This window comes from Cynocephalus volans, chromosome 9 (assembly GCF_027409185.1).
Source record: "Cynocephalus volans isolate mCynVol1 chromosome 9, mCynVol1.pri, whole genome shotgun sequence".
Taxonomy (NCBI): Eukaryota; Metazoa; Chordata; class Mammalia; order Dermoptera; family Cynocephalidae; genus Cynocephalus; species Cynocephalus volans.
In genome coordinates this window covers 7,878,749-7,896,937 of record NC_084468.1, presented here as the reverse complement: position 1 = coordinate 7,896,937, position 18,189 = coordinate 7,878,749, and the positions used below count along the sequence as shown (strand labels likewise).

At 52.6% G+C, this 18,189-nt stretch overlaps 1 protein-coding gene across 1 annotated transcript in view; it reads left to right on the top strand.

Annotated features, from left to right (window-relative positions):
- WDR1 (WD repeat domain 1) overlaps positions 1–18,189 on the top strand; it is a 46,336-nt gene that overhangs the window by 6,696 nt on the left and 21,451 nt on the right. The window contains exons 3-5 of the mRNA XM_063107296.1: positions 6,381–6,471; positions 11,759–11,906; positions 12,997–13,177. Coding sequence (XP_062963366.1) covers positions 6,381–6,471; positions 11,759–11,906; positions 12,997–13,177 — 420 coding nt within the window. The remainder of the gene's footprint in view (positions 1–6,380; positions 6,472–11,758; positions 11,907–12,996; positions 13,178–18,189) is intronic.

Below are 18,189 nucleotides of genomic sequence, written 5' to 3'. Positions count from 1 at the left end.
CCATGAATGGCCATCCCCGCCCACCAGCAGAGTGCCCTGGCTCCACAGTCTGAAACACCTGCCTGTCTGCCAGTGAAAACTCTTATCCCTAAGTCAGGGAATCAGACTAACATGGATACCAGCCATAGGTGAGAGAATAAAACTAGAGGGAGGAATAAAGGTTATTATCTGAGGTCAAACCCCAGCCCCACCACTTACCAGCTGGGGGTAGCCTGGAACACATCACTCAGTGTCTCTGTGCCTTGGTTTCTTTGCCTGTAAAACGGGGTTAAGGGGTTACCTTCCTTATGTGGGGGGTGGTGTGTGGTTTCAAAGAGGATTGAAGGGTCCATCCAGTGCCCACCTGAGAGTGAACAGTCACTGGACAATGTTGGTTTGTTTCTTCATAATCAGCCACCAGGGTCCATCCCTGCCCTGGTCTTTTGGGGAAATTTGGAGACTACATTGTGGTGAATCAAATGTGGACCCTGCCCTACGTGAGGTCCACTTAGTGCAGAAGATAGGTGGGGTACAAAAATGATGTGTAGCACAAGGTAGAAAGTAGTAAGGGCAGTGGGGTGAGAGGGTAGGGAAGGTGTGCGTTCAGGGGTGGGAGAGATCATTTCCAGCCTGGAGCATCAGGGAAGACTTCTTGGAGGAAATGGCCTTTAATGAGTCGTAAGAGATAATTAGGAGAAGGTTATTGGGAACTGGGAAAGGTGGCAAATAAAGGGAAGAATGTCAGGTAGAGATTTGATGGAGCACAGGAGGGATAAGGGGCCTAGTAGGAGACTTTGGAGCACAGAAGGTCACGAATTATAATGCTGAGCCTAGACGTTCCTCTGGGTGACAGGGAGCCATGGAAGGTTTTTGAGCAGATCTGTGATCACTGGCTTTCTGTCAGGTCAGCTGGCATACCTTGAATCCCTGGGGCTTGTGCAGTTCCTACTTTGGTGACTGGTCACCATGTGTATCATGTCACGCATTCACTGCTGGAGCCCAGGGTTGGCACGGAGTAGATGTTGGGTAGTTGTTTGAAGGAGTGGATGAGTCATGCTTTTTGCATCCTTTCTGTGTCTTGAGGTAATGTAGTTAGCAGCTTAGCCTCTGGGGTTAGCCTTGCCTGGACATAAATTTCTGGTCTGGAAACCAGGGGTTTGTGTCATTGCTTTGGAGCTGGGTTTCTTTGATTCGTGTTTGGCCTTAGTCACTGCTGTGGATTGATTGAAATTTGTACCTGAAGTTCATATATTAGAAACTTAATCCCCACTGTAACTGTTGAGGGTAGGAAACCCTATTATGGTAATTTAAAGGTGGGGCCTTGAAGAGGTATAGATTATAGACCCTGCAGTTGTGAAGGGATTAATAATGGTAGTCAGGGGTGTGGTTCCGAGGGCTTTTAAAAGGAGAGTGAAAGAGGAGGTTAGTCTCTGCTCTCTCTGCTCTGCCAAGCTCTACCATGTGAGACCCCTGCATTGCTGTAGAGCAACCACTAAAGAAGACCCTCACCGTAGGTGTTCCTGGAATTTAGACTTCCCAGCCTCCGAAACTGTAAGCAATAAATTTTATTTTCTTTGTAAATTACCCGGTTCTGTGGATTTTGTTATAAGCAACAGAAACGGACTCATCCAGTCACCAGTGAATAGAGGGTTGCTGCAGCTCACACCCAGGGCTGGCTGCAGCAGTGACTGCTCTTGGCTTCTGCTGCTTCCTGCAGCCAGGACTGTTTAGAAAGCGCTCCTGGAAGCTCAAGCGCTCTCTGCCTGGGTGGACTGTCGAGGAAGCCCAAGGCTTCCCGTGTCCAGGTGCGCATCAGCAATGAAGAAGAGCAGGAGGCACCTTCACAGTGCTGTATGGGACTGCTTACATGATTTTTGGGTGGGGGTTTACTGTGGGCCAGGAGCTGAAATAAGAGTGCCAAGCCCTGGGCCCCTGGGTCATCACAGCCTACCTGTGTATCAGTGTAGTGACCTCTGATTCCTACTTCATGCCTGAGTCAGAGCTTTGGGGAGCTCCATGGATGGCTAAATTAGATGCTGCCTGGGGCACAGCGTAGTTGAGTAACTTCCCTCTGTGAGCTTGTTTGCATGATGTTTATGTTACAGTGAGTCACCTCACAGGTAGGTCAGAAATTGCAGGGGTGTTGGGGGGCATTGGTTTAGGTTTCCTATCTGACAGGATTCCCAGAAAAAAGAGCAACTGCTGTTCCTGGGTAGAAAGCCTCAGAGCGCAGGTGGGAGGCTGAGAGTGGTGGAAAGTCCAGAGCAGAACGGACCTCCTTGGGGTTGAGTCCAGAGGTTCTGCCTCAAATGGGCACTGCTGGGCCTTGAACCAGGCCCTGTGCCAGGCAGCCAGAGCGTCTCAGTGGCCATTATTTGCAGTGTCTGTGCATCTGGAGTCTGCGTCACACATGTGACTCCTCAGGCACCTGTGTTCTTCATGTCTTCTATGAGGCCTCCTGACCTCCGCGGTTGACGGCAGAATTCTGGGGCTTCCCTGAGGTCCCACCTTTGCTAACCCTGGGCGCTGGGCACTGAGCTCGGCAGGCTCGGGCCCCCAGGAAGTGGGACCTCTGGGGAAGGGGTAAGGGGTACAGGAAAGGGGCTGCTCCTGTTCTAGCCCTGAGGTGGAGCTGGAGGTGAGGGGACCTTAGCTAGGTGAGAGGCTTGGGTGATGATGGATCAGGATGGTCTGGCCCGGGGAGCAGCTCTGGCAACATCAGGGGACACAGAGGGCCGTTAAGGCACAGAGGATGGGGCCGAGTGAGCTGAAGGGTGAGGGGCTTGATATGTGGTGGGTGGTGGCGGAAGAAGTGGAGGTGGGGGGGTTAGATCCTGCAGCTCCTGGGGAGGCAGGGAAGGATTTCAAGCAGGTGGATGAAGTAATCAGAGCTGGGATTTAGAGACTGCTGATTGATGGAAGGTAGAAAGTTGAGTTAAAAAGCGATTGTCACTGTCTTCCAGGAGGGGCAGGAAGAACTGGATTGAAACTGTGGCTGGGGTGGAAAGAGGGGTTGGTTGGGGAGCTGATGAGGAAGACTGGGCAGGCCTGCGGTGCAGGGCCATTGCCAGGTGGTCCCACACGGTCTCCATGTGCCAGAGGCTTCTTCCTGCTTTCTGCCTGAAGTTGTCTGTCTTGGATGCCAGACCTTGCTGGCCTGCACCAGCTCAGGAAGGAAGTCCGAAAGGAGGGGCACCCCAGCTTCTGCATCCCTGGGTGGCATGGACACCGAGGCTGTTCTGAATGGTCTACCCCACCCAGAGTAGTAACTGCACACTGTGCTCCTGGAATTGGCTTCCTTCCATCCTGTCTCATTTTTCCCATTCTACAGCTCTTCCCCAAATAAGCTACTCACTCCCAGACCTGTTCTTTCCCCAAGACAGCAGGAGAGGGCTGGGGAGAGGGGCGTTTGCTGCACACAGGGCACACAGAGGGGTGTGAGGTGCCATCTGCACCAGCTGGTCTGGAGCAAGCCTCACATGCAGATGACACACTGGGGACCAGAATCTTCCTGGCTCTAGTAACTGGCCTCCCTCGGAGCTGAGCATCGTGGGGAGGAGGTTGCTCTGACTCAGAGGTAAGTCATTATCTGCAGTTTGCAGTATCTCCCCTCCCCCCCCTACTGCTGACCCAGTTGTATTTAGAATACAAAAGAGAGTGAGTGATTCATCCAGCACAGGATTCCAGGCCCCTGTGGGGGTTTTACACACGCCCTGACCATTTAGAGAAAGGAATTTTCAGGGTGGCTCCTGCCTAGTCATCTCCCATTTCTGGGATATCCTCTGCTGCCTGCTCTTTTGTGGGGCCTGGAGAACCACGTGCCCACGGTGCAAGTGGGAGACCCCACAGCCAACTGTGGGTGGACACCAGAACAGTTAACTTGTGGGGTCGTCTGCTGGCTAGACGGTATCTGCTGGGTGCTTTGTGAGGGAGCTCATCAGTGTTGGGATGTTAGAATATGAAGGACTATTCTAAGCAGAAGGGCATTGGATTAGGCAGACGTGTAGTAGATACAGGCATCTTAGTTTTATGGAGGTGTAGTTTAGATACGATAAAATGTGTTAATGCTAAGTATAAAGCTTGAATTTTGACAAATATATGTAGTCCTGTAACCACCACCACAATCATGATCTAGAACATTCCCATCATTCCAGAAAGTGCCCTGCTAGCCCCTTGCAGTCAGTCTGTCCCTCCACCCCTGGCCTCTGGCAACTGCTGATCTGCTTTCTGTCACCTGGGGTGCCTTTACTAGAGTTTCTTTCATGTGAAGGGATCGTACATTGTAAAGTCTTTTCTATCTGGCTTTTTCACGTAGCATAATGCATTTGAGATTTGTTCCTGTTACTGAGTTTGTTCATAGCTTGTTCCTTTCCATCACTGAGCAGCACTGCAGCACATGGATGCATTGCTGAACAGTGCTACGGCGCATGGTCACACCACAGTTTGTTTCTGCTCACCTGTTAATGGACAGTTAGGCTGTTTCCAGTTTGGGGCTATTGCAAATAAAGCTTCTGTGAACCATTGTTCAGGTGTCTTTGTGGACATGTGTTTCATGTCTTTTGGGTAGATAACTATGAGTGGGATTGCTGGGTTTTTTTGCGTGATAAGTATATGTTTACTATGTAAATAACCTATATCATTTTGCATTTCCACCAGCGGTACAATGGTACGAACATTCTAGGGTCCCCAGCCCCTCCATCCTTGCCAACACTTGCTGACATCAGTCTTAATTTTATTCTAATGGGCATGTAGCAGTACCTTATTGTAGTTGTGTTTTGTGTTTCCCAGAAGACTAACGATGCTGAACATCTTTTCCTGTGCTTATTTGCCGTTCATAATATCTTCTTTGGATACTTCATATCTTTCTACTTTCATTAGCACATGTTTATTCCAAAGTGGATGCATTTACGAGTCACATGCGATAAATGTCCAGTGCATCACATAATGTTAAGTGTTATATCTCAGGAGTGAAGGAGAAGAACTGTCTAAACTTTTTTTTCCTCCTGAAAACCATTTATGGAGCACATGTTACTGCTAAGTGCTATGATGGCTAACGAGATAAATGTCACATTAAGCAGGTCACAGAAAATTTGGAGGAGATGGATGAGAATGGCAGGGACTGCAACGTGTCCTGCAGCTGCCGTAGGGACATGTTGTGTGCTTTGAAAGCACAGGAGAACAATGCCCTGGGGAGGACACTTATGTTGGGCCTGGTGGATAAACAGGTGTGAGCAGGCAGGGAGCCGCATTGCTGGCCGAGGGAACAGCATCCACAGAGGCTTGGGGGTCCAGCAGGTGTGGTAGAAGGTGGCTGGCGGCTGAGCAGGCTGGATTTAGGGTGTGCTTCTCCCATCTCAGTCCAGTGGGATAGGAGTGGCATGGGGGTCTTGTGTGGGGTCTTATGAATACAAGCCTCTGGGACCTCGTCAAGAGGCTTAAGGGAGATGGGGGGGAGGGAATCCTGGGCAGCTGAACGGGTTGGGTGGCAGTAGTTGGGGTCAGGTTAGATGTGCCTGGGCTTTCTCACCAGGATCTGGTGTGCCCGCAGCCTCCACTCTGTGGGAGTTGCCTCTTTTTCAAAGAGCACTTTGTTTATAGAAAGCTGACAGCAGGTATCAGAGATTACATGGCTGCGTCTTTATTCCCTCCCACAAGAGAGCTTGACTGTAGAGACAAATGGAGAGAGTGTGTGTGCATGCACGTGGCAGGGGAGGGAGGGGCAGTGATCTACTTTTAGTATATTATACGTTGAAACCTCATTGCTGAGTGAAGATGCTCTTAGTCCCAAGAGTTGGCCCCATTCTTGCCACAAAGTCCAGCCACCCTTGATCTGTGCTAGGAAAGGGAGTGTGGAGTCGACATCTCTTCTCACAAGGAAGGGCTGCCGGCTGCATCCTCTCTGCTCCCATACCTCAGGGCCAGGAGCTTGTGGGTGGGATGTTGGTGGCAGTGTGGGTAGCATCGGTCCCGCAGGGGATACCCAGCTTTGGGAAAATGGGAAGCAGAGCTGCTGGAATGCACGCAGCTTCAGCTGGCAGCTTCCAGCCAACAGAGGAAAAAGAATCATGGGGGCTTTCCTTAATCAAACTTGTTTCATGTATGTTTCACAAATTTATATTTGTTCTCTTTTATGGAAAGTGCAGAAAAGCAGACAAAAAAAAGTCACCTTGGATTCTATAATCATAGACTAAAGACAAAGATTACCTAAAATTCTATCGTCCAAAGGTACCTAAGCAGGCAGTATGTGTGTGGACAGGTAGTATTCTTCTAGGGCCTTCTTTATGACACTTGACTAGTGTTTGTGTGTGTCATTTGCCCCCAAATCTCTTGATTTGGAGGGCTGACAGCAGTTTGGCTACCTCTGTATTCCTTCTGTTCACTCTGGAGTTTCCTCCCTGCAGAACCCAGCCCTTGCTGACATCTACACGGAGCATGCCCATCAGGTGGTGGTGGCCAAGTACGCGCCCAGTGGATTCTACGTCGCCTCTGGAGGTACCTGTATGAGTGCATGGCGTGGGTGTGTGTGATGGGGCCCAGGCAGCACCCGGGGCCCAAGGCCAAACTGGGCTTCTGCCTTGGGCAGGGGGAAAACCAGGGGCAGGGGGAGTGCAGGTTGTTGAGAGGTGAGGGGACCGATGTAATTTGTTTCAGTTGTGGCTGATAAGGAAAGTATAAGCCACCAAAATGCCCCATTCCAGAACTGGCCTTAGTTCTAAAAAGTATGTGGTAGTCCCCCCTTATTCGTGGGGATAAAGTTTAGTTTAGAAATTAGACGCACTAAGAGATTAGCAAGAACTAATAATAGAACAATTATAACAATGTACTGTAATAAAAGTTATGTGAATGTGGTCTTTCTAAAAATATCTTAAGATTTTTGTACCACAGTTGATCTTGGGTAACTGAAACTGTGGTAAGTGAGACCGCAGAGATAAGGGCTCATATTTTCTAGTTTGCAATATTGGTTCCAGTTCGGGGGTCAGAAGAAATGCTCCTGTGAGGTTGGCCAGAGGCCTGTGTGGGTTGCTGTGTCACGATGTATTGGAACTGGGTGTGGGTGTGTCTGAATTGTAGTTTTGTTTTCTGTCATCCTCATCCTCTGCCCCTTCCTGGCACCTAGCGAGGCCGGCCTCTGGGCAAGTGCCCACACTTTCTTTGTGGCCTGAGCTTTGCTCTCTCCAGCCTGGGCTTTTGTGGGACTCCATGGGAGGCTGGGCAGAGGAGGGGCATGGAGAGCTGCACATCTACATGTGCTTTCTTGACGTGATTCTGTGAGGAAGAGCCTCTCCCGCTTAGGGCTGAGCTTGGGGGGCACCAAAGGTAGAGCAGCGTGCCCTTTGTCTCCCCCTCACTCACTCACTCACACCCTCAGCAAGTACTGGCGGCTGCCTCGCTCAGGCCTGTTTCTGGCCTTAGGGAGGGCCACGTGGACAAGCTGACCTGCACCGGGTCAGCATCTCTGCAGAGCAGGAGAGCCACATCTGTGATAAATTGCTGAAAGAATGAACCAGCTGGCTGGTAAGGGCAGGGCCAGGTCTCACAGGTGCCGTGGATACTGCCTGCATGGCCTACAGCGACTGTTCCCCCAAGGGTGTGTGTCTGGGAGATGGTGGGCTTCGGGGTTGGGGAAGACCTGGGTTCAGGCCTGTCTTCGTCTGTTCGTGCTACTGTAACAGAATAGCACAGACTGGGCAATTTATAATGAACAGAAATTTATCGGCTCGCAGCCCTGGAGACCAGGAAGTCCAAGATAGATGGGCCAACACAAAGGGCCTTTGTGCTGCCAGAAGGAAGGAAGGAAGAGGGCAAAGAGAGGGTGAGAGAGCAAGAGGGGGCCAAACTCATCCTTTTATAAGGAACCCCCTCCTGTGGTAACAGCATCAATCCATTTAAATCCATTCACGAGGGCAGGGTCCTCAAGGCCTTCTAGCCTCTCATTAGGGCCCACCTGCCAAGACTGTCACATTGGGGATTAAGTTTCCAAACACGTGATTTTGTGGGGATGTATTCCAAGCATAGCAGCCCCTTACTAGCTGTGCAGCCTTAGTTGAACAACTTCCCTTCCTAGGCCTTAATTTTCTCTTCTCTAGACTGGGGCCACTGGAACCTGCCTTGAAGGCTTTGGGAAGGATCCAGTGAGGGGATGCTGTGAAGTGCTTGACACAGCTCTTGCGCTGGTGGATACCTGACCTCAGGCGACCACAGCCTCTACCACCAAAACTGGGGCTCTATGCAAACCAGGCCTGGACAGGCCAGCTGGCTGCTGTGGCTTTAGTGAAGGACTAAGCCAGGAGTCTGGCAATCAGTAGGACTTGTGTTTTTGCTAATGGTTTTTGTGTTTAGATCTATTCCCGCTTCATCTGTAAAACTTGCTCTAATTTACATCCCATGATTTATTTTACCACTGTGATTTTTTTTTCTTTGACCCTTCTTGCCAGCAAAATATCTCTTCATTTAAAGCCCCAAGATTTGGCCCGGGTACCTTTTAAATTTGTGTTTAACACAGAGCTGGGTGCTCTGAGAAATGTCATCTCAGGAGAGCAATGTCAGTTGGCAGGGACGTCTGCCCAGCTTGGCACAGCTTCCCTGCCCTGTCAGCTTTTAAGCCAAGAGCCCGCGGGCCCAGGCCTGCCTCTCCCAGGTCCCCAGAGGGGCACTCAACAAGACAGAAATCAATGGCCTCAGATGCTAATGTGGAATCCACCAGGAAGGCTGTCACAGAGGCTGTTGCAAAGGACAGGCCACATAAATAAGTAACCATCGGTTTGACATTCTCTCTTAAAAGTGTCCTGATTTGGTGGAGGAACCAGGAAGTTTGGGGCCTTACTTGGGTGGAGATCACATTTTACATTTCCAGTATATGTATTTGAATAAGGCAGAGTGATTGTTAAGGGTTACAACGGAACATTTGCTGTGAGATGAGGGCCTTGGGCTAAAAATAGCACGGTGTGTAGGGTTTGGAGTGAGTAGGAGGGGGGAGCTCAGAACACGCTTTGCTGGCCCATAAAGTGAGTTACCCGGTACTTGGTGTGCCTGGCGTGGGCTGGGGTTCCAGTACCTGGGGAAGACCACAGCTCACTCCCACGTGGGGCTCTGGCCCTCTGCAGGATCTTTAGATCCTGTCAGTCTGGCTGGTCCATAACTGCTGGAGGAGCAAACCTTCTGGAAGGGCTGCTACAGGAGGGCCCTACCTCAGGGAGCTGCCATCATTGAACCAGACTAACAGTCTCTGTCCCCTGGGAATCCATGCTCTGTGTGATGGGTCTCAGAGTGCAGGGGTCGATTCTGGGAAGGCTGGTTCTCTCTTTTCGCAGCATCTTCCTTAGGTAATTTGTATTCTGCTGGTCTACCTGCCTCCTCAGTCCCCTCAGCACCTGGGCAGTGATTCCCGGGTGGCCCTTGGGGTTTAGCAAGGCCACACGGCAGGGTATCTGCTCCAGCCGTAGTCTCTGAGCAGTTTTCCTGGAAAAAGGGCCATCGGTGCTTAGGGATGAAGGCCATGAGTGTCGTACAGGCAAGGAAAGGCCAGGCTGTGGACTCAGTATGAGCAGGGGCTCCTGCAGGGACTAGAGGGCCAGCCTTGCCACCCGCTGCCTCTCTCTGCTCCTCCCCGTGGTGTTTGCTGCACAGATTGTGTGCTGGGCACCTGTCAGGTTTGGAGATGATGCAGACAGGGTGTGGTCACACCCCTCGGTGCAGCTCTTACCCCAGTGGGAACAAAAGTTTGTGGAGGGAGGGAACCCTCCTGATCATCACTGTCCCCTGCACTGCTGTGTTTTCCTTCCTAGGGCTGTGTTGGTGGACGTTAGTTGCAGGTGTGCTATTGTCTGCCTCCCCGCTAGAGCCCTGCGGAGCAGGTGCTTGGTTTGTTTGGCTCACTGCTCTGCCCCGGGCACCCAGCAGGACCTCGGGGTCTGAGTGCCTGATCCCCAGGCTCACACTGTCCCTTTCCTGGCCCAGCTGCTTCTGAAAAGAATTATATGAGCAAGCAGGACCCAGCGAAGGAGGCTGATGATTGGGAGGGGAGGCGGGGGTGGGTAGGTGGAAAAATGACTGCGATACCCAGAACAAAGCCTGAGCAAGAGTAGACAGAGGCTTGATGAGCCCAGGCACAGGGAAAAGCTGGGCGCCGTCCTGTGTGAGAGGGTGGGATGCCCTCTGCCTTTTTCTGGACAGCATTGTCTTTTCCACTGGGCAGTATGAGCCCCTGGATGTACCTGAGCACAGCAGACCATGTGGCTGTGTGCACAAGTGTGTGGGTGCATATGTATGAGTGGGTGTGCACAAGTGTATGTGTTTGGGTGTGGTGTATGTGTGGGTGCATATGTGCATGGGCATGCGTGAGTGTGCGTGTGGGTGTGTGCAAGTGTCCTTCCTGCATGCACAGTGCTCCTCTTCCAATATGGCCGATCTCTGCTGACTTTCCCTCCTGTCCTTGCTGGCTTCTTTGTTCAGTGAAGGGACTTAACTAACCAGGATTCCAGGTTGCCTTTGGAAATCACCTTGGACAACACACCAGTGGTCTTCCTGGACCCACCCCAAGGTGTCAGGGCCCTTTTGAGCCTCCCCCCACTTAGTACTGTTACGATGGATTTGGACTTTCATGCCAAGAACATGTGCCTCTTACATGCCTCTCCCAAGTCTCAGGAGCCAGCCTTGTAGTCACTGGCTCTGTTTGCTCCTATGTGAGGGGTCTCTAGTGGCCTCTGCAAGCCTTACTCAACTCTTTGATTGGTCATGGTTAACTCAAATTCCCTATGTGCTATAAACTAGCCTGGGACGTTGTCTCCCTGCAGCTGCCCAACAAGGGGCACTGTCATTCCCCCTCTTGTAGGTCAGGACAGAGAGGCCGTGTGGCTTGTTTGAGGCCCATGAAGCCTGTATATGGCAGGGGCTGGATTTGGGCTCAGGGCACTAGCTCCCGAGGCCAGTTCTTAGCTGCTGCCCTGCACTGCCACTGCTTCTGCCCTGTCTTGCCTTGGCTCAACCAAGAAAGCAAAAGCTATTTTCACTTGTCACAGAGACCAGTTGCAGAATCTGTGCCCAGTGCCAGCTGACATGGCCTGGGGGTACTATGGAAGAGCCATGATCTTACCTTAGAGTCTGAGCCAAGGTTTTAAGCCGTAAGAGTTAGTATAAAATGCTCCCAGCTCTTCATGCTGACTCAGTATTAATTTGGGAAGAGGTGTGTCGGGACTTGTTACTTGGTGACAGGATTGCTGTGGTCCAGGAAGGGGGTGTGGCTTCCGTGTGACTTTGATTACAGTTTGCCATCTGCACTCTGGCATCAGGTTCTGTGTGCAGTTCTCCTGCCTTCGCAACACCCACCTTGTACATCTCACAGAAGGATCTCACACACACCACAGTGTCTGAGTCGTGGGAGCATTCCTTGTAGTTCTGAGCAAGTCTGCTGTATTGCCTGACGAGCAGACCCCAGGCAAGGCCACCAGGCTGCACGGCTGCTTGGAGATACCGAATAGGGGCCCTTGCGAGAAAAGAAACGCAGTAATTAAATGAAATTGCTTCACGATGTGTTGGAGTTTTTCCATCATGTATCCCTGGGCTTTTCCTGATGCCTAAGCAGAGTTTGTTACGAGGGGATTTCTTGGGATAGCGGGCTCTGATTTTAGGGTGGCTGAGTACAGTTTACCTAAAAAGTGTTTTCCTTCCACCAGGCTTTCCCCTCCAGAAAGCCTGAGAAGCAGTGCTGAGTGGGCTTGTGGCCATGCGGCCCTGGCCCAGTGGTGAAGTTTGGCTCTTCCACCCCTATTGTGTCCCACAGATGTGTCCGGGAAGCTAAGGATCTGGGATACCACGCAGAAGGAGCACCTGTTGAAGTATGAGTACCAGCCTTTCGCTGGGAAGATTAAAGACATTGCTTGGACTGAAGACAGTAAGAGGATCGCTGTGGTCGGGGAAGGACGGGAGAAGTGAGTCCCTCGCCTCAGCTTTTCCCTGCCCACCTCCCTGCTCAGGCCCGGGCCCCTTGTGGGGGGATGAAGTGGTTCTATGCCAGCCTGTGCTAGTGTGGCTGGAGCCCCCAGTAGGCCCCTCTGGTCACCTTCAAAGTTGTGTGACCAGCTCAAGTCACTGGCCCTTCATGGTTGGCTCTAGCCACACTTGAGGGAGGGCCTACCACCTGTCTCCTCTGACATCCGTAACCCTTGGCCTCCTAGAATTTCGACTGTCGTGCCACATTCCAGGCAGCAGGAAAGGGACAGGCAAAAGAGATACAGCCCTTTTATCAGGGCTCCTCCCAGCAGCTACCACACAGCTGCTCAAAGCTGTGAGGGAGGCTGGCCATTGCTTCCCTAGCTGGGCATGCCACCCGCAGTTCCCTGGCCAAGGAAGAAGGGCGAGTGGATACTGGGTGTACGGCATCCGGTGGCTGCTGCCCTTATGGGCCTCGTGACTAAAAGGGTCAGTGCTGGAATCCAGGTTTTCTTATGCCAAGAGCAGTCAGGGTTCCCTGCATGGCTCCATGGCTGCTCCTAAGTAATTGAACTTGACACCCATATGTCTCTTTCTCTTCCTGAGAGGCACTTTTTAGTCCATGTTCTGGTGGGTATTAATTCTTCCATGGCATTTCAAGTCATTCCTGTTGGTCTTAATTCCTTTTTCATTTTTTATCAGATAGTAAGTAAAACAATAAATCTTCATCGAATGCCAGCCGAGATCATGGCATCTCCTTTCCTGTAAAGGAAGGTAACTGGTGTGTTTCCTAGTTCCCCCCAGCAAAACTGTCAGGAAAGTAATGAAGCCATAAAGATACGCCCCGAGCAGGTGCTTTCTGAGGTACCTTCCCAAAGGCACTTGGGTAGTTCCTCCTTGTTCTCAGATCCTTTTGACAAATGCTGTATAGGGCCAAAGCCATGGTGCTTTCAAGCTTGTTCCTGGGACATTCCGAGCCGGGGCTGCACTACCGACCTTCGCTGTCCTCTGTGCTCCAGCAGCTCAGCTATCACATTTCTCATCAACCTCCGGGATTGATTTACTTTTGACTCTTCTCGTTGGGCAAAGGTTTGGAGCTGTCTTCCTGTGGGACAGTGGCTCTTCCGTAGGCGAGATCACAGGCCACAACAAAGTCATCAACAGCGTGGACATCAGGCAGAGCAGGCCATACCGGCTGGTAACAGGGAGTGATGACAATTGTGCTGCGTTCTTCGAAGGACCCCCATTCAAGTTCAAGTTTACCATTGGCGTAAGTGGACTTCTCTCCTTTGGTGGTTTTGGGGTGAACTCTGTGGATCGTATGAGAGAGGAGCGGAGTCTGGGCCTGTGTAGATGCTGGTGGCAGGAAGGTCACAGCACACATGGTGAAGGCCTTGATGCATAGACAGAAAGCAGGTTTTTGGGAGAAGTGTCACACGGAGGGAGTGCTAACCAGTCTCAGCCTTCGTCACACCGGGTCCTCAGCTGGGCATGGATGGTCCAGCAGGGAGAGGCACGATTGCATCTATTGTGAGGGAACAGGAACATCTCTTCTGATGCTGTGTGACCAGGCGGACATCTTGGGCTGGGGCGCTTTTGAGGAAGGGGAGCCAGAGTGGTGTCAGTCTGCTCCTTGGTTGTGCCAGTTTCTTAACCTGCTAAGCCAGCAGGGGAAATGAGCTTCCAAGACCTCCGGGTTGGTGTCTCAGAGACTTCCCCTGGAGAGATAGTGCGGGCAGAGATGTGTATACAGAGTGACATATGGTTAGAAGAATTAGAGACACTTTGTCTATGCTAGAAACATGCCAGAGGTGCCCTAGTGGATGCCCCAGGTTTGGTATAAATGGCCAGGCCGCATAGTCCCAGCTCTGCACATGCTTTCTGCTGTGAGCAGTGCCCGAGCCTCTCTAAGCCTCAATTTTTCCATCTGCAAGATGGGAGTGTGGTGAAGCCATCAGCATCTGGGGATTGTAACTGTGAGTCTGAACTGTGCACAGCTGCTGGCACATCCAGAGTGGCCGTGATACTCATTTTCCTGCCCTGATGGTTGGGCTGGAAGGCGGGAGCAGGGGCACGTGGAGACCCCTGGCAGCAGGTCCCAGCGTGGCCTGTGGTTCTGCGCCTGCCCTTGCCTTCCGGGTTCCTCCTGTACACATGCCATGGAAAGCCAGCCAGCCTGAGCGCTGGTAAAGGAAGAGGAAAGATGGACCACACTTCACCAGAAATGCATGTTCTTTGGGCTGTTATGTGCCTTGGTTGAGTTTGGGATTGGACTGAGGTCTCAGGACTCATCAGCTTCAGGTTCATCGGTGGTTCCAGTGTCCCTGTCTCATAGATGACTAAAGGAGAGACTGTCCTTAAAGTGGCTCATTGGGGTGGACTGTTCACGTCGGTGACTTCACACAGTGAGTCATAGGTGGTGGGCAGGGCATAGTGGAAAGGGCGAGGATAGGACTCAGGACGTGGGCAGAATTTCCAGAGACAGATACTGGCTTAAGGTACAGAAGGACTCTCCAAGGCTTCCCTGTTTGTAGTGAAATGGGCTTCGTTTTGTCCCTGAGCCTCGGCTGAGCAGGGCCAACCTGGTGGGCTGGCTGAGGTGGGGCATAACTATAGAGCGTGTGGCCAAAGGCCCCTGGGTCCCAGCACTCAATCCTCAGAGCCTGTCTCCTGCGGCTGCTGCTTAGCTGGTAGATAGTGGGGACCTGGCTGTTTGGGGAGCTTTGTTGAAGCTGTGGCCCGAGGTCAGTGCTCCTCGAGTGGGAGGGAGGTGCTGTGGACTATGCATGCGCAGGGCCGAGTCAGCTGCACTCCCTGCTCCAAACCCGGAGGGGAGAGACAGGAGGGGCTCTGCGTGGTGGCTGAGTATCCCAGCTGTTTCCAGTGAAGCTGCCCCCTCCCCAGCACCCCACACCCACGTTGTCTTTGGTCTCATTCAGCCTTAATGAGGCCGTGCGTGGGTGGGAACTTGTTTTCCTGCCCCAGGCAGGGTCATTTCCACTTGGCAGGAGTGGTTCAGAGCGCCTGTGTGGCGTATAAGCAGAGCTAGGGTTCGAATCGACACAGCTGGAGCCTGTGCTCCTCACCCCTGCCATCCTCCCATTTGTGCTCACTTGGGGTCTTGGTCAGAACTTTCTTTCTCCTTCCTTTTCCTTCTAATTTCAGTACACTGTCCTCACCCTGCAGCCCCAGCCCAGGGGTGTCAGGAAGAAACGTTTGTTGGCTCCTGTCCATGGGTCACCACCGCTTGTCCTGACATCCCCTGTGGAACCCACATCCACAGGTCCTGCCTGGGGACCTGGGAGAGAAGGAAAGGGCCATGGACCAGGGATCCGAGACACTGGCAGGCAGCCCAGCTGAGCTAGCTGGCTCTGTGACCTGTGGGCTAGTTGCATGTCTGTCCCTGCCCCCGCCCCCATACAGGATGATGACAGCCCTCCTTCTCCCCTGAGCCCACAGTGGGGGTTTGGGGAACTCGAGTGATGCCAGGAACACCTACCTGTTCATGAGGGGTTATCCCGGCTTCCGTCTGAGAAGGTTCTTAGAGGCTCAGCTGCCCTAGTGTAGGAATGACAAGGAGGGCCACCGACCCTACATCTGCCCCAAGACCTTGTAAGGTGTTGATGACTTTGGGAATCAGTCTGTGACTGCTCGATGTGTCTGCAACCAGGGAGGGCCAGGCTGCCTGTCCGTCTATGATTTCTCTCCTGCCGCCTTCCTCTGACTGTGTGAAAGGCCGTGGGGTACGGGCGGGGTAGGAAAGCCTGCTGCTCCCCAGAACTAAAGGGAAAATGTGCAGACTGCTGGGGAAAATGCTCACAAGGCACAAATACTCCTGTGAGGAAAGGTGAAGACACATGTTGAAGACTTGGGAGGGTGAGTGTCCTGCTGGCTGCTTCCTGTGTGTGGGTCTTCTGATTTAGCCAAAAGCCTGCAGTGTGGAGTTTCTGAGGAAATTAATTGAGTCTTTCTATAGTAAAAAGTTTAGTGAAAATTAAAATGTGTGTGGGATTTTTTTTTAGAGGAAATTAAGTTCCTCTTACTGTGAAATCCAAACAGTAACAGTCTTTTCTCCCCAAATCTTTCATTCCCATCCCCAGGACACTTGGGGTCAGGGCTGCCCTCACCTCCCCAGCTCTGCAGGCTGAGGAGCCTGTGCTAGAAGCTTCCTCTGAGGGCGAGCCGTGTCAGCAGCTGGCCCTGTGCTGGCCATGCCCATGCCACCCCCACCCTCCCTGCTCTGCCACAAGCGACAGGCTGGACCTGGAGCTCTCCCTGAGGCCGAGATGTTCCCAGTCATATGGACAGGAAAGGGGCCGTGGTGCGTGGCTGGGGCAGGGCACCGAGGAGGGTTGAGTTCAAGCTGCTGCCTCGGAAAGGAGTAAGTTATGTTCGGAACTTCAGAACATGCCATACAAAATCCCAGTGATGTGCCCGAGTGGAAACAAAAGCAGCACTTCTGAGAAAAACGAGGGACTTACCTCCTGAAGTCGAGGTTGGCCGTCTCGCTGGCCCCCGCGTGGGGGTCCCTTTGCTCTTCCTTTTTGTTCAAGAGTTGGTTGTACAGAGCGAGTGTAGGCTCCTGGCTCCTCTAAGTGGCCTGGCCCAGTTTCGAAGATGGGCTGGAGAGACCTTTCACCTGGAGTAGGCCCAGGCACCAGCTTGCCCCTACCCACCCCCATTTCAGATGCAGTGGGCGACCCGAGTTAGTAGCGGCCCTGGACCCCAGGAAACCAGGCCTGGAATGAGGCTTCAGGCAGACGGTCTCCATCTCCAGTGCAAGCGTCCTGTGGGTGAAGGTTTGGGTTCCCTTGAGGATCTGCCTGGGCCTGAGTAAAAGTGAGGGGTGGTGAGGCCGTGTCCCTGCCTCCCCCCACCCCCACCACGGGGATTTGTTTGTACCATGTATGTCCCTATGATGGGTACGTTCGGGTGTGTGATAAAGAGGCCCCGCTGAGTGTCTCCCATTTGTCCACCTCTGTGCACCTGGTGGCGTGGCCTTGGGCGAGTGTCCATGCCCCTCCAGCCTTCTGCTCCCTCTGTCAGGTGAGCAGTCGGCTGACTGGGATGGCTGCCCTGCCCCTTCTGGAACGGGGCTCTCAGAGCTTTGTGCAGTCTCGGTGGCAGCTGTTGCCAGTGCATAGGGTAGTTTGTGTCGAACGAGATGATCTCTGGGGACAACAGATGTGAGGGGCTGCTTGCCAAGGTGTGGCCGTGCGGTCTGGAACTGGCACTCACTGCCATGTCTAACCAAGTTCACAGTTTGGGTGGGGCCGGCAGGTGTTGCAACAACTTCTGCTCCAGGGCAGTTTCCGCTGCCGCGCTTCGCGTGGCCTTACACCTCAGTCTTGGTCGTGGCTGTTAGTAGAAGTGCTCCCCTCCTGGCCAAGCAGAATTTGAGCTCTCAATATGCAAGGTTTCTGGCTGTTGCTTTTCTTTTTTTGTTTTTCCTGCTTCCTTACTCTTGAAGGGGCAAAAAGGAGAAGTTTCGTCCTGGCTTGTTTCTGAGTGGCTGCTCTGTCCACGCCCCTGGCTGGCACACAGAATGCCCTTGCCTCTTCCTGAGCTGTTTGCCACCCCCTTTGTGTGGCTGGTCTTGATTTTCAAAGTGCTGTCCTGTGATGGTCACGCTGGGAGATAGCAGGGCAGGTCTTTTTGTCCTCTGGTTGATTACTGAGAACCCAGCTGACGGTGGCCAGTAAGTGGACCAAGGAAGATTAGAGCGAGCCTGTTGTACATTCATCTGGTCTTTGTTCTCCTGAGGAAAGTGGTAACTGGGCTAATATGTCTGGCACGGGGCAGGGCGGAATGGGATAGGGGGCTCCTCTGTGCTTCTCAGCCAAGCTATGTGGGCAGCAGGGTGAAGGCCGCAGCACTGCCCCCAGGAGGACTTGCCGAGTGAGAATGAAGCCGGGCTTGGGAGGGGTGGGTAGACTGAAGGAAGGGGAGCCAGTGTTTCAGTTCCAGGCATGAACCCACTTCTGGAGTACCACCCAACCATGGGACCACTGGAGGCACCTGCTGGGCTAAGGGAGGGAGGAGGTGGTGGGTACAGGGACTGAAAGCCCGTCTCTTTCCACCAACTCATGGACATGTGAGCAACATAAGTGGACGCAGTCACTTCAGCAGCAGGGTTGGTAGTCTGCGTGTACATAGGGGACCGCTGAGCCTGAGCTGACCAGGTAGTCAGCATAAGCATGCTGGAGCCAAGCCACCTGGAACCCAGTGGCACTCTGTCCCATTGGTGACATGGACTTGGTTGCCTTACTTAGTTTTTACCTA